This window comes from Eulemur rufifrons, chromosome 2 (genome assembly GCF_041146395.1).
Source record: "Eulemur rufifrons isolate Redbay chromosome 2, OSU_ERuf_1, whole genome shotgun sequence".
NCBI classification, from domain to species: Eukaryota; Metazoa; Chordata; class Mammalia; order Primates; family Lemuridae; genus Eulemur; species Eulemur rufifrons.
In genome coordinates this window covers 7,813,782-7,829,298 of record NC_090984.1, presented here as the reverse complement: position 1 = coordinate 7,829,298, position 15,517 = coordinate 7,813,782, and the positions used below count along the sequence as shown (strand labels likewise).

Genomic DNA, 15,517 nt, shown 5'->3' with positions numbered 1-15,517 from the left:
GTTCACGGGTTCACTAGGACCTGGCATATAGCTGCACTCAGGGCCAAGATGTGTCACAGCAAAGGGGTGCCACGCAAAACCAGCAAACAGAAAAGGCACACGGCGAAGTCCAGAGGAAACCAGGCAGAAGCTTCTAGAATCCTCTCCCAGTGGGGCCACGCACCATGTGCTTAATTCCCCCAGCAACAAATGTGCAATACGTCTTATCACAGAAGCTCGTGAGAGACTCCATGCTCAGGTTCTTACTGGGGCCGGTCATACAAACAGCCTTCGCCTGGCACTTACGGAGATTGCAGACCCCCAGAAAGCAAGCACGTGTGGAGCATAAACTGCATTGTTTGTACAAAAGAAGTTTAGACTGGGTGTTTTGGCTCACGCCTGTAATCCTAGCATGGGAGGCCGAGGTGGGAGGATCACTTGAGGCCAGGAGTTCAAGACCAACCTGGGCAACATAGTGAGACCCTCTCTCTACAAAAAATTAAAAAGTCAGCCAGGTATTATGGCATGCACCTATAGTCCCAGCTACTCGGGAGGCTGAGGCAAGAGAATCGCTTGAGCCCAGGAGTTAGAGGCTGCAGTGAGCTACGATGATGCCACTGCACTCCAGCCTGGGCGACAGAGCAAGGCCCTGTTTATAAAAAAAAAAAAAAATGAAGGACACACAACACATGGCCTCCGGGGTGAAGGGGTGAGCAGGGAGGAGCTGACATCTCTCCCCTCAAAGCAACCAGCTGCTAGGTTAAACCTGTGGCCTCTGCAACCTCGTGGGCAGCTCCCCATGCCCAGGCATCCTCTTTTCTGGGCCCCTCAAACCACCTCTAAATCCCACAGAGGAGAAGGCAGTATAAACAAAGGGTTTGGGAGCCCCTAGCCACACACTCCCTCCCCACCTGACCTGGTTAGGGGCCTGCCCTGGTGGTCCTCAGCTTAGCTGCCATCAACATCGCTGGGCCCCATCCCTGGGCCTCGGAGCACCACTTTGGGAGGACCCTGATTGCTGCTTCTAAAACTCAAAGCCCCCCAGTGATGCCTGGTCATCAGCCACTTGGGAAACCTTTGCTCTCTTTCCATTCCTGCCCAAAGCTGCAAAATTCTGAGGAACTGATGGCTGATGCCAATTAATAGCAAACGCTGATTGAGCACTCGCCCTGCGCCTGGCTTTCCTCTGGGCCCGTCCCAGGTCACAGATCAGAGGCAGCTCCCCCTGCTCGAATCCCAGACCCACGGCACAGCCTTGGGCACGTACCCTCTGCAACATGGGATGATCAGTTTCCACGCCGCGAAGGGCCAGTGAGATGGTGGATCCCAGAGGAGAGAGAGACACGTAACAAGCACCAAGACAGAATAAGCCACCATCAACAGCATCGTCACACCTTGTGGCCCAAGAAAAGAACCCACTTCTCTTTTCACCCCTTTTCACAGGGGACAAGTCACCAACGTAGCTCACAGCTTTGAGTTGTCATGGCGTTTGCCCCCAACTCCTCTGATTTCCCACCCAACCGGGTCAGGGTTCCTTCAACTCCTAAGTCCCACCTTATAGCTGCTCTCTTGCTCAGCGTAGCCCTAACTTCCCATCTCTAGGGGCTTTGATGGTATGGCAGGCAAGGAGGTCGTCCCCTTGTACCCAGAGAGGTGACACCTCAGCTTTTTTCTTTTGTTCTGTTTTTAGAAACAGGGTCTCGCTCTGTTGCCCAGGCTGGAGTGCAGTGGTGCAATCACAGCTCACTGCAGCCTTGAACTCCTGGGCTCAAGCAATGCTCCCGCCTCAGCCTCCCAAAGTGCTGGGACTGCAGGCGTGAGCCATCGCGCCTGACTGCTTGGCTTTATTTTTTTTTAATACCAGCTTTATTGAGCTATAATTCACCCACTAATGTGTGCAATTTAATGGTTTTTAGCATAGTCATAGAGTTGTACAACTATCACCCAAGTCAATTTTTCTTTTCTTTCTTTTTTTTTCTTTTTGAGATAAGGTCTTGCTCTGTCGCCCAGGCTGGAGTGCAGTGGCATAGTCATAGCTCACTGCAGCCTTGAACTCCTGGGCTCAAGCGATCCTCCTGCCTCAGCCTCCCCAGTAGCTGGGACTACAGGTGCACACCACCATGCCCGGCTAATTTTTCTATTTTCAGTAGAGACGGCGTCTCGCTCTTGCCCAGGCTGGTCTCGAACTCCCGACCTCAGCTTTGAACATTTGCATCATCACCGTCCCTATTAGCAGTCGCTCTCCACTCCCCTCCCCCAGCCCCTGGCCACCACTAATCAGCTTCCCGTCCCTGTGGATTTGCCTGTTCAGGACATTTCATGTCAGTGGAGTCGCACACTGTGTGGCCTTTGTGTCTGGTCTGGCTTCTTTCGCTCAGTGTAACGTTTTTGAGCTTCATCTACGTGGTAGGTACCATGTATCACTGCTTCATTCCTTCACGAGGCAGAATCACCTCCCACGGGGAGGAAGGACTGTATTTTGTGGATCCATTCACGTACTGATGGGCATCTGGGTTGTTTCCACCTCTTCGACACTTTGGCTGTTTCCTCCTCAAGCTCGTCTAGTGCATTCCTGCCCCAGGGCCTTTGCACTTGCTGTCTCCTCTTCCGCCAGCCTTTCCTGCAGGTGAACTTGTTCAGCATCTGTCTCCCCATGGGCTGTGGACCCCAGCAGGTCGGGACGGTGCCTGTCCTCCCTCCGGCTTCAGCCCCAGCATCTAGCATGGTGCCCGCACAGACCTGGGGCTCAGCCAGTGTTGGTGGGATCAGTGAGTGAACAGAGGCGTCGTGGGAAGCTAGAACCATAAAAGTACATCAAGCCCAGCACTGGCCGAGCCTCCGGACTTCCCCTCTCCCTAACATCTGTGGTTCCAGCACTGACTCAGTATGGTGGCCACCTGCTCGGAGGGCCACTCCCCCATGGGGCTGTGAACGTCCCACTCGCCAGCTGAGGCCTCCAGAGAAAAGCCCAGATCTACCTCCCTGCATGAAGCTGACATTGGAGGGAGGGGGGCCTTGGAGTCCCATCCCCACTATCTCCGCCCTGGGGCACCTCCGTTCCCCCGCACCGCACAGGCCTCCACTGGTCCCCTTCCTCCCTCTGGGGGCTGCATGTCCACTTGCGGGCCAGGGACTGTTGACACTGAAGGGTTGGGGGGGTGATTCTGTTGTGACATTCTTGAAAGGAAGTCGTTAGTTTGTGGGAGACCACATTGCCCAAGCAATGTCAGGGGAAGTGAACTGGAGCCTTTGCTGTGGGGCCTCAGAGAGACCTTGAACTCCACACAAACGAGACCCCGGATGGCCAGACTTTCCCAGGGGCAAGGATCTTTCAGGCACTTCCAGTCCCCTCCCCCAGCAGCGTTTGTCCCTCACCGTCGAATCTGCGAGCTGGCCCACTGGGCTGCGGAGGGCGTGGGGGATCAGAGAAGTGAAGTGAGTTGCCCAAGGTGGCCCAGCCCATGCGATCCGGAGCCCAAGACTGTGTCTCCCTCAGCCAAGCACAAAGGCACTGGATTAGGTCACAACTAAGAGTCCTGATGTCATTACTCTCGACTGAGCTCCATGCCCCATGCTGGAGGGTGGTCACACCTGTCATCTTCACGTGACTGAGTTGTTCTATTGTCATGCCCACTTCGCACTGCAGGCTCAGAGAGGCTGAGCGACTCACCCAAGGCCACACAGCAGGTGAGCGAGAAGCTGGGTTCCATGTGTCTGTCTCCTGCTCCGGGCTTGTTGACCTACAGACTACAGACAACACCCCTCCCCCCACCACCCCGAGAAGCAACAGGGGGCTGAAGGGGCACCCGGCTTGAGCCCACAGCAGGGATTATCCCGCCCAGCTGGGCCGCAGCGATAGGCCCAGCCAGGGGGATCTGAGCCCTTTCTGCGTGAGAGGCGAGGAGGAAGTGGCTTTGCCTGTGTGCCCACTGGCCAATCCGTTAAGCACGGGGTTGGGGGGCCACACCCAGGGCCCACGAGGCATGTGTAGGAGCTCCCAAAATATTTTAACTTCTTTCCAAATCAGAAAAAAGAAAACGAACACACCGATAATAAATACATAATAAGGAATCCAGTCTGGCTGCAGGGGCTTGATGCCAATGCAATTGTAAAATCTAACGTTAAGTGCGTGTGGGTTTTTTTGGTTTTTTTGGCTTTTTGTTTTTTGTTTTGACAGAGGAAGACCTGGTGTGGCCCTGTGTGCGCTGTGGGCCCCCAGCCTGTCCAGGCTCGGTCTGGTCTCAGAGCCTTTGACCGCGCCGTTCCCTCCACTGACAACACTCTTTCTGCACCACAGCCCCCGCCCGAAATCGCCTTGACTCCTGCGTGCCCTCAATGCTGCTTTTCGAGATCAGCAAGACCCCCTCTGTCCCCCCTTGTGACAGTAATGACTTCTCACTGATAGATTCTACATGCCAGGAGAGGAGGGCTTGCACCTGTCTTGGGGTCACCCCTATGTCCCCTGAAGAGCTGGCACACAGTAGGTGTTCAAGAAAAGCTCGTTGACGGCCAGGCAGGAGCTAGCCCCAGCTGCGGCTCCATGGCTTTGTGGGACGGCAGACAGAGGGTGGCTGGTCCCGCCTCCAGGGCTCACCTGCTAGAGGAAACAGAAACCCAGAGCCACTTGGGGCAGCCGGCCCCGCCCCACTGACGACATGCAGACCCTGAATCGAAACCCAGGCTCCTGCAGCCACCGGCACAGCCACAACGAGGGTCTCGGCCACCCAGGGGGCCCCCAGGTATGTGCTTCAAGAGCCTCAGCACCCTTCTGGCCCTCTTTCGGGGAGACAGAGCATGGGGGTGGAACTGGTGGGGTGCAGAGCAGCATGAGGAATTTTCTGGAGGCATGGACTGCCTGGAAGAGGGGGCATTTGAGGTGACCATCAGAATATGGAACTTGAGTTGGGGAAAGAGCACTCCTGGCAAGGGAACGTGGGCAAAGGCGTGGACGGGAGAGAGAGCAAGGATGGCCTTAGGACTAGAATGTGGGGAATGAGGAAGTGTGGGAGGCCCTGAGACCCAGGTCAGGAGTTTGAAATTTAGTATGGGTTCATGCATCGCTAGATAGCTGTTCTTTGGCAAGCACCCTTGCACCCTCCTCTGGGCCCGGCCAGCACCAGGGGATGCTGGGCACCCAGATTGAAAAAAAAAAAGAGCCCAGCCCTGGGTCCTGGGCCTCAGGAGACCCCAGTCTGGTGGAGGCAGAGCCAGATGAAAACACTCCAACTCCATGGGATCATAGCTGGGCCAGAGGGAGAACCAGTGGGGAAGGCGGGGACAGAGAGGGGTGCCAGGGCTTTATCTGGGAGGAGAGGCAGGAAAGCTGCCTAGACGAGGGGACATTCTTACCGGGTTTTGCATGATAAATAGGAGTTCTCCCAAGTAGAAAAAAGAATAAGCCTATAAACATTGCCCTGTGCTAGTTCACAACTGGATTTACCAATATGACATATATATACAATGTTTACTCTGTGCCAACTATACCTTCCCAGGCAAATATCATTATCCCCAAGTAACAGATGAAAATATAGGTACAGAGAGGTTAAGTGACTGGCCCAAGGTCACACAGCAGCTAAGTGGGGGAGCTAGGGTTCAAACCTAGGCCATCTGGCTCCAATTCCAGGCTCTCCGTCTCTTTGTCACCCTGTTTTATTAAGCATCTCTCATTAGATCTGTTTAATCTTCCTGGCCCCCAAATTCCCTTGGGCTACATCCCAGAGGGTGTGCTCGTCTTCTCGCAGGAGAAAGTCAATATTGACTGCCATTGGTCAACACGCCAGTGTTTCTCTGTCCCCAGAGAAACGGCCCAGTAACAAAGACCTTTGGAGATATTGAAAAAGTAGATGGAGCCAGTGAGGGCGGGATCTGAGCTCCAGTCTGAAGACAGAATTATGGATGAGCACGAGGGGGCCTTGGGGCTGATTCAGTAGGCCACGATCCTTTTGCTAGTTTTACACCAACTTGATGCCGTTTTGCAAATCGGTGCTGTTTTCTCTCTTTCTCCAGCTCTGTGCTATTGCTCACAAAGTCCAGTGGTCCTTGAGCTTAAACTTGTTGATAATGTGTGTGAATTAACGACACGCCTGACACATCGTAGGAGAGCCATCGGTGGTCACTACGTGTGGCAACACTGGTGGCAGAAGCAACTGTCTGGGCCACATGTCTCTAATGTTTAATGAAACCAAGGCAACCCTTTGCGGTATGCACCGCGGGTGGGCTGTTGCATTCCTTTGCTTACCATTTTGCTCTCTCCTCATCCCTCCGGGGGACATTGATAATTGACTTGATATTTAAATAAACTCTATTCATACATTTATATACACTTATTTATAAAGGAAACTTTCTAGCCCTTGTAGTAATGCATAATAAAAACAAAAAGGCCAGACATGGTGGCTCAAGCCTGTAATCCCAGCACTTTGGGAGGCCGAGGTGGGTGGAACTCTTGAGGCCAAGAGTTCGAGACCAGCCTGGGCAACATAGTGAAACCTCATCTCTACAAAAAAATTTTTAAAAATTAGCTGGATGTGGTGGCACGTGCCTGTAGTCCCAGCTATTCAGGAGGCTAAGGCAGGAGGATCTCTTGAACCCAGGAGTTCAAGACCAGCCTGGGTGACATAGCCAGATCCTGTCTCTGCAAAACAAAAAAAGAAAAAGAAGAAAAAAAGAAAAAGAAAGGAAGAAAAAGATGAGAAAAATTAGCTGGGCGTGGTGGCGCGCGCCTGTAGTCCCGGCTACTCAGGCGGCTGAGGCAGGAGGATCACTTGAGCCCAGGAGTTCAAGGCTGCAGTGAGCTATGATCACACCACTGCCTGGGCAACAGAGTGAGACCCTCTCTCTAAGAAAAAGAAAAGAAAAGAAAAATGAATAAAAAGAAAAGTGCTAGAGGATTTCGGGGAGGAGACAATGAATGAATATGTAAAAAGCGCCAGACACATAGTGAGTGCTCAAGAAACTTAAGCCACTTTTAAGCCCGTTGTTCTGTCAAGCCTAGAGGACTTCTCAAAGAAGGAGGAGCATAAGATGTGAGAATAGAGCGAATATGGGAGGTGCACCAAACTTGAATGTCCCCCTCTCTCGCCCCCAGGTGAACCCCACCCCCAGAAGCCATGACAGAGGCCGGTAAACTGCCCCCACCGCTACCCCCACGACTGGACTGGTTCGTGCACACCCAGATGGGCCAGCTGGCCCAAGATGGGGTCCCCAAGTGGTTCCATGGTGCCATCTCAAGAGAGTGAGGACACCAGTACCCTGTACCCTCTTTCCTGTGTGCCCCCACCTTGAGCAGGTTTTTATTTCAGAGCCCTGGGCTCAGCTCAGCTGAGTAAGAAAGGGGATGGAAAGAGCTCTCGAATTCTGGGCTCAAATCCTACCTCGTCTGCGGACTCACTGTGTGACCTTGGGCGAGTTAATTGCCCTCTCTGGGACTTGGCTTTCTCTATACAAGTAGCCACCAGGCCAGCACTGCCAAGGTCCTGGCAGCAACCCCCACCTTACCCAGGACAGGTATCATCAACCAATGATGGCAGGATACAGCCTCAGAATCCTTCTTAACACAGTGCCCCAAGCATCTTCTCTCAATCCATCAGGATGTCACCAATGTGTCCTTTCTACTTCCGACTGTGAGCTCTGAGGACATGAACAAATAAATCCAGCCAGTTAGTTACCTCCAGGGCCTGGCTCTAAATAAATGGAAGTAAAGAACATTTATAGCCACCTTCTGTATACAGGAAATTGAGAGAATTCTGGGAAGGCCACAGAGAGGAAGCATTGGGCATGGTGTCTGAGCTCTGGGGCCGCACTGATAGAAATATTACATGAGCTGCACGTTGCAATTTAACAATTTTTAGTAGCTATATTAAAAAGTGGCACATGCCTGTGGTTCCAGCTATTTGGGAGGCTGAGGCAGGAGGATTGCTTGCGCTGAGGAGTCCGAGGCTAGCCTGGGCAACATAGCAAGACCCTGTCTCAAAAAAAAAAAAAGATGAAGTCAAAGGTAACAGTTGAAATTAATTGCAATCTTATATTTTATTTAACCCAGTCTATCCAAGATACCACTTCAACATGTAATCCAAACTAAAAGTTTGATCCATGAGGGCCAGGAGCAGTGGCTCACGCCTGTAATCCCAGCACTTTGGGAGGCTGAGGTGTGAGGATTGCTTGAGGCCAGGAATTCGAGACCAGCCTGGGCAACATAGCAAGACCCCATCTATAAAAAAATTTTTTTTTAATTGGCTGGGCGTGGTGGCATGCACCCATAGTCCCAGCTATTCAGGAAACTAAGGCAGGAGGATTGCTTGAGCCCAGGAGTTCAAGGCTGCAGTGAGCTATGATCATGCCACTGCACTCAGCCCAAACAATAGAGAGGAGACCTGTTTCCAAAACAAAAAAAAAAACACTGTTTTCAAAATCCAGCATATATTGCAAGCTAAAAGCACATCTCAATTCAGACCAGCCACGTTTTAAGTGGTCAGTAGCCACGCGTGGCCAGTGGCCTCTGTATTGGACAGTGCAGATCCAAAGGCTCCCATGTTACCCCACAGAAGGCTGCCCTGCTCTCTGTGAACCCCAGATAATAGCATTATAGTAAGGACAGAATACGTAATAGTAATCATAATAGCAAATACTTTGGGAGCACTTACCAGGTAGCAGGCCGCACGCTCACCACGTTGCATGTGTTTCAGCTGTTCTCACATCCGCCCTGGGAGGGAGAGTTGACTGTCTCCTCGAGGAAGCTGAAGGTCAGAGAGGGACAGACCATCACCTGAGGTCACACAGCTGATCAACAGCAGAGCTGGGCTTTGAACCCAAACGCATCCGAGGACATCTCCTGCTCTGTTACCTGTGATACCCTGACCCAGCCAAAGGGGCCTTAATGTGGGACTTGCAGGTGTTTGGGAAGGCAGGTGGGGACTGACAGAGAAGGGAGGAGGTCTGGCCTGGGGTCAAGGTCATCAGAGGCCTCCTACCATCTCTGGTGAACACCCCTAGTCCCTGAATATCCCAACGGAGAAAAAAAATGGTTTTAGGTTTTTTGTTCATTTAGAAAACCAAAAAAGGACCAGCTTCTGTGGCTCCATGGCACCAGGAGTCTGGCCAGTACCTGGGGTGGCTGAACAGTGGCTCTCTCCCTCCTGTGTGTGCCCTTCCAGGGACGCTGAGCACTTGCTGGAGTCACAGCCACTGGGATCCTTTCTCATCAGAGTCAGTCACAGCCACGTGGGCTACACACTCTCTTACAAGTAAAGGCCTGGGCTAGGGGCCAGGGCAAGGGCAGGGGGGCTCTGGGGCTTCTTTGGAGGTGGCAAGGGGTGATTCATGCCACAACTTCTCGGAGAGCAATCAGTGTGAGGGTGTGGCCAGATGCGGCTGAAGAGTGAGCGGCTGCAGGTCTGGCTGTAACCAGCAGACGTAGGCTCGGCAGTAACGGAGACTGTAGGTCTAAGAACAAGGGGCTGCTGGAGGCCTGAGAATGCTGTTCTCCTCCCACCGCTGACATTCTAATCAGTGACTCCCTGACTCAGGGTTAAGGAAACCCAGGGAAGTCCCGCTCTTTAACACCTGAAAGCCTGATCTGGTATTATTTCAAAAGATTCAGAAGCACAAAACTTATTTTTCAAAGGGCAAATCCAAAAGATTCCAGGCAAAAGGAATAAACAAGTCCCCACAGTGGCAGAAGCTTGGGCCAGGAGTCACATAGTCCAAGGTTCAGCTCTGCCATTCTATGCTGTGTGACCTCAAACAAGCTATTCAACCTCTCTGTGCCTCCTGCAAAAGAATGCTAAAATTCAATTCAGAGTCTTGATGTGAGGATTAAATGAGATATAGTAAGCATATAGCCATTAATAAATAGTTGCATGGATTAACAGAGCATTTATTGAGCGCTTGCTGTGTGCTGGGCACACAGCCTTATGCTGGAATCTACTCAACATGTTTCATTGTTATCATGTCTACTGCTCATTTACCCCCAGCCAGGCACACAGTTTTGCCTGTAGTAGCTTGTTTTATCTTTGCAAGAACTGAGGTCCACCTTAGTAGCCCCATGTTATAAATGGGGAAACTGAGGCGGTGAGGTTGGTAACGTGGCGGGTGTTGCATGGCTAGCCAGTGGGGGTTAGGGGGAGGAATGAGGGGGAGGGGGATGTCCCAGCCCAGACAGTGTCTCCGCAGAGCCCAAAGCTGCTGCCGCCACTTCATGGTGAAGCTCTTGGACGATGGGAGTTTCGTGGTGCCCGGGGAGACAGTGGCCCACGCCTCACTGGACGACCTGGTCACCTTCCACCAGCAGAAGCCAATTGATTTGCACGGGGAGCTGCTGACACAGCCCTGCGGACAGGTGAAGGCAGGGCCCATGAGGGCCACAGCCATCTCCTTGGAGCCAAGCCTCCCAGACCCCTTTGCGCCCACCCGTCCCCTTTAGCTTCTCTTGATTCTGTCAGTCTCATGGCCCCTGACCCCTCCTGGCCCCCTGCACAAGGGTTCATGTGCAGGGCTTGGCTGATCTGTAGGAATGGCACGTTTCCTTACAAGGCCCAGTGGATGTGGCCCTAGCCCCCAGGAACCTGCTATGGGTGGGGCGTATTTCCTTTTAAGTCTCAGTGGGTGTGGTCTATCCGTTAAGAACCTGCTGTGGGCGGGGCGTATTTCCTTATAAGTCTCAGTGGGTGTGGTCTAGACCTTAAGAACCTGCTGTGGGTGGGGCGTATTTCCTTGTAAGTCTCAGTGGGTGTGGTCTGGCCCTCAAGAACCTGCTGTGGGCGGGGCGTATTTCCTTATAAGTCTCAGTAGGTGTGGTCTAGCCTGTAAGAACCTGCTGTGGGTGGGGCGTATTTCCTTATAAGTCTCAGTGGGTGTGGTCTAGCCCTCAAGAACCTGCTGTGGGCGGGGCATATTGCCTTATAAGTCTCAGTGGGTGTGGTCTAGACCTTAAGAACCTGCTGTGGGCGGGGCATATTTCCTTGTAAGTCTCAGTGGGTGTGGTCTAGCCCTTAAGAACCTGCTGTGGGTGGGGCGTATTTCCTTATAAGTCTCAGTGGGTGTGGTCTAGCCCTTAAGAACCTGCTGTGGGCGGGGCGTATTTACTTGTAAGTCTCAGTGGGTGTGGTCTAGCCCTCAAGAACCTGCTGTGGGTGGGGCGTATTTCCTTGTAAGTCTCAGTGGGTGTGGTCTAGCCCTCAAGAACCTTTTGTGGGCGGGGCGTATTTCCTTATAAGTCTCAGTGGGTGTGGTCTAGCCCTTAAGAACCTGCTGTGGGCGGGGCATATTTTCTTATAAGTCTCAGTGGGTGTGGTCTATCCCTTAAGAACCTGCTGTGGGCGGGGCATATTTCCTTATAAGTCTCAGTGGGTGTGGTCTATCCCTTAAGAACCTGCTGTGGGCGGGGCATATTTCCTTATAAGTCTCAGTGGGTGTGGTCTATCCCTTAAGAACCTGCTGTGGGCGGGGCGTATTTCCTTATAAGTCTCAGTGGGTGTGGTCTAGACCTTAAGAAACTGCTGTGGGGGGGGCTTGTTTCCTTATTAGGCTTAAGTGGGCGTGGCCTAGGTCCTAAGGAGCTGCAGTGGGGTGGGGCAGTCCCTTAGACCCTCCTTCCAGGGTTCATTCAGCACCCCAGTCTGGTGCCTTCCCTCCCCATAGTGCTGAGCTGCGGGTCCCTTTTACCCCACAGAATGACCCAGAAAACGTGGATTACGAGGATCTCTTCCTTTACTCTTACACACTGGCTGAGGAAGCCGCCAGCCCCACCCCTGACCCCAGGGAGCATCAGAGGCCTTCCTCCTGTCCGGTGGCCACACCTAAGGAGGTATGTGACCCGAGACTGGCACCTCCATCTGAGGGAAGGGCAGGAGCAGTGGTGGTCAACAGCTGCCAGGGGAGTCTCCTTCTGGAATGAGAATTAGGTCTTACATGTAGCTTGGTACTTACAAACCTTCCAGTGCTTTCCTGAGATTAAATTCAAACTGCAACCTCAACTCCTCTTCCTGCCCACCATCACTGGTGGCCCTTCTCTGGAACCACAGGACCTTTGCACATGCTGTGTGTTCTGCCCCCTGACCTCCCATGCCTTCTTGCAGTTCTCCTTCAAGGGTCTCCTTCCCCAGGCTCCAGACTCAAAGCAAGACCGACTGCATTTTCTCCCACATCACCCTGTTTATTCATTGCAGAGTGCTTCTCAGAACTTAAAAAGTCTTGTTTATGTATGGGTTTACATGTTCCCTGTCTGCCTCCCCCATCAGACTGTGAGCTTTGGGAGGCTCAGGAATCCATCTTCCTTGTTTGCCGCTGCTTCTCCCACCCCTAAGAGAGGACCTGGTATATTGAAGGTCCTCAACTGATGAGTCTGTGCAGTAGGTGAATAAATGAATAAATGAATATATCCCAACTTCTCAGGGATGGGCAGACTTGGAGAGCCTAGCTGTTCTCCAAGCCTCCTGCATAGCAGGGAAGTTCTGACGGTGGTGGAAATGAAATAGGCTGGTGCGATGAACATCAATGGAGGAGCAAGTCAGCGGAGGCAGTCAGGGAAGGCTTTCTGGAGGAGGTGGTATAGAACTGAGATGTGCAGGGTGAGGAGGACTCTGGCACATACAGAGACGCAGGCAGAGCGTCCAGGTGGCAGGAACAGCACATGCAAAGTCCTGGGGCTTAGTGTGTTTGCAAAGTGAAAAAACAATAGCCAGGGTGTAACGGAGTGGAGATAGTGAGAGGGAGACTGTTGAAAGGTGAAGCACCTGAGTCAGCGGTGGCCGACTGTCATGGAGGCTTGGGGCCAGGGTGAGAAGCTGGGATTCTATTCCACGTGTGCCGGAAAGCTGTCGGAGACGTTGAGCGTGACTGTATTGATGGCTTTAAATGTTCCTTGTAGCTGCTGCCTGCAGATCTTCTGGCTTCTGGGGGGCAGAAAGAAGGAGGCAGGGGCAGCGTCCAGGTGGGAGGGTCCAGAATGGGAGCCCTGGGGGTGGAAGGAGAGTGGATATTTGGGGCGTGTTTTAGAAGGGAGCTCGTGGATGGCTCAGACGCGGAGGGTGAGGGAAAGAAGGATGTTGTCAAGGTGTGGGTCTCTTGGTCCTCTGGTATTCGAGAGATGACCCCCGGAGATGGCAGTAGGGGAGCCGGGAAATGCGGCAGGAGAGAGAGGACAGTGAATGAAGGGTGCGTTAGTGAGTGGGTTACCCCTGCGGGCAACCAGGGCTCGGTCCCCTGGGGAATGCTGGGGGGCTATGTAGAATATGCACCTCAGTTATGTCACCTTAGGGGCGAGGGAGCCGGGGTATTTATCCTCCAACTTCCATTAGTCATTGGGAGATTTTAAATCTCTTACTTTTGGTCCACCGTGCACAAACACAGTGGGCACTGGTGACCAAAGGAGGTCCCCAGGCAGAGTCCCCAGTACTGGCATTTGGGGGCGGGGCTGGGGGCACTGATGTGCTCAGGGCGAAGGGATATGGAGCAGGGAGGGGCATTGACACTCATGTTTTTGGCCTGAACAACTGGTTAGATCAGCAGTTGGCAGCCTGTGGCCCTTGGGCCACGTCAGGTCCACTGCCTGTTTCTGTAGGGCCCTTGAGACCATTTCTGAATGGTCGAGACAAACAAAGTCAAGATAATACAGAATCAGATGACATCCAAATAAAGTTTTATTGGAACACAGGCACGCTGGTTCACTGATGAACAATCTATGGCTGCCTTTGCCCTACAACAGCAGAGGTAAGTAGTTGTGGGTATGGCCTGCAAGGCTGAAAATATTTGCTCTCTGGCTCCTTCCAGAAAAAGTTTGCCGATCCCTGGGGGAGATGGTGAAGCCATTTCCTGAGATGGGATGGATGGGGCGTGGAATCTGGTTTGGGGGTTCACACAGGGACGTTTCTCGGCCCCAGGGCATCCGGGTGGAACCCGGGCCACAATTTCTGGTGCTGTCGTGGGCAGGTTGGTCCCAGGTCTCACCTGCTTTCGGTTTCAGGCCTCCCCAAAGCCAGTCCTGCTGGATGGCCCAAAGGAAAGCAAGCCGTTGACAGAGATGGACGGAGGACCCACAGAGGATGCCCCTTCCTCCTGCCCCCCAAAAGCCCCTTTTGGGGATGCCCGCCAGAAACTCTGGAGGAACTTCAAAACGCTCCCCGAGAAGGGCAAGAGAGTCCAGCAGCAGCTGAAGTCCCAGCTCACGGCTGTGAATTTGTCATCACTCTGGGACGCCAGGAGATCGACAGTGACCCATGGCTCCAGGGCCAGGGCAGGCCGCAGGGAGCATTCAGGTGCTGCAGCCCCTGAGGACAATGTCTGCAGGGACCCCTTTGCGGCTGCACCCCTGAAAAGCCCCTCTCGGCCCCAAGCCCCAAGAGACAGAAATGTCCCCTCCAGGAAGACCAAGAGGTCTGTCAGCTGGGACAAGGTGACTCCAGGGGATAGGAGTTGGCACCAATCAGTGGTGAGGACTCTCTCCTACTCAGGGTCCAGGCCGGAGCCGAGGGGCGTGGCAGAGCCCCAGGAGGACTGGCTCCCCGAGGAGTACCGCCCGCCGCCACCCTTTGCCCCTGGGTACTGCTAGAAAAGGGGTTCACCCCGGCTCCAGAACCTTCGCTGTCAGAGGCTGCCACACTCCTGATGTCCTCGCTCTGCCATGGCCCCACACCAGTCCTTGGGAGCCCAGGAAATGTAATAAAGATGTTTTGTGGGTCTGGTCCAGCAGTCACCAGTGGAGTGACCCGATTATTTTAGTAATAATAATCAGAGTCACAGCAACGGTTCGACGCACCTACTGCATGCCAAGGCCCCACGCCAAACCCCCTTGTTCGTTATTTCTTTTATGCCTCTGAGCAAGCCCATCAGATAGGGTCATTCTCCGCATTTTGAAGAGACTGAGGTTCAGAGAGGAGAAGAGGCATGACAAAGGCCACAGTGTCAGCACCAGGATTTGAAGACGGGTGAGTCCGAGCCTTTTTCCCACATAGTCCGTGCTCTTGTCTAAAACCAGAGCTGCACCTGGGCGTGATCACCTTCCAGCATGTTCTTGCCTATAAATGGAGCTGTTCACACCTTCCTCCTGAGGTTTTTATGCAGATTAAGGAGATGAAATGCGTTGAGGGCTTGGTGCACAGTAGGCTCTACGACATCATCGGTGTCAGCTTGAGGATAAGCAAATGAGCCCTTTTTCTTTAAAAAAGTGAGGAGGCTGGTCGGGCGCGATGGCTCACGCCTGTAATCCTAGCACTCTGGGAGGCCGAGGCAGGAGGATCGTTTGAGCTCAGGAGTTCGAGACCAGCCTGAACAAGAGCGAGACCCCGTCTCTACTAAAAATAGAAAGAAATTATCTGGACAACTAAAAATATATACAGAAAAAATTAGCCGGGCATGGTGGCGCATGCCTGTAGTCCCAGCTACTCGGGAGCCTGAGGCAGGAGGATGGCTTGAGCCCAGGAGTTTGAGGTTGCTGTGAGCGAGGCTGATGCCACGGCACTCTAGCCTGGGGAACAGAGTGAGACTCTGTCTAAAAAAAACAAAAAAATAAAAAAGGCAGGAGGCATCACAGAGCCCTGCTTGGAGG

General features: G+C 53.0%; 1 protein-coding gene across 2 annotated transcripts; it reads left to right on the top strand.

Moving 5' to 3' along the window:
* Positions 1-7,085: 7,085 nt before the first annotated feature.
* Positions 7,086-14,646, top strand: HSH2D (hematopoietic SH2 domain containing). Of its 2 annotated transcripts, none has more exons than XM_069494548.1 (5): positions 7,086-7,135; positions 9,129-9,218; positions 10,147-10,312; positions 11,645-11,779; positions 13,937-14,646. In XM_069494548.1, the coding sequence occupies exons 1-5, from the start codon at positions 7,086-7,088 to the stop codon at positions 14,519-14,521; spliced, it is 1,026 nt and encodes a 341-aa protein (XP_069350649.1). In that variant the 3' UTR covers positions 14,522-14,646. The 2 variants fall into 2 exon arrangements, with proteins under 2 accessions (XP_069350649.1, XP_069350642.1); XM_069494541.1 differs by having other exon boundaries at positions 7,086-7,210.
* Positions 14,647-15,517: the final 871 nt, after the last annotated feature.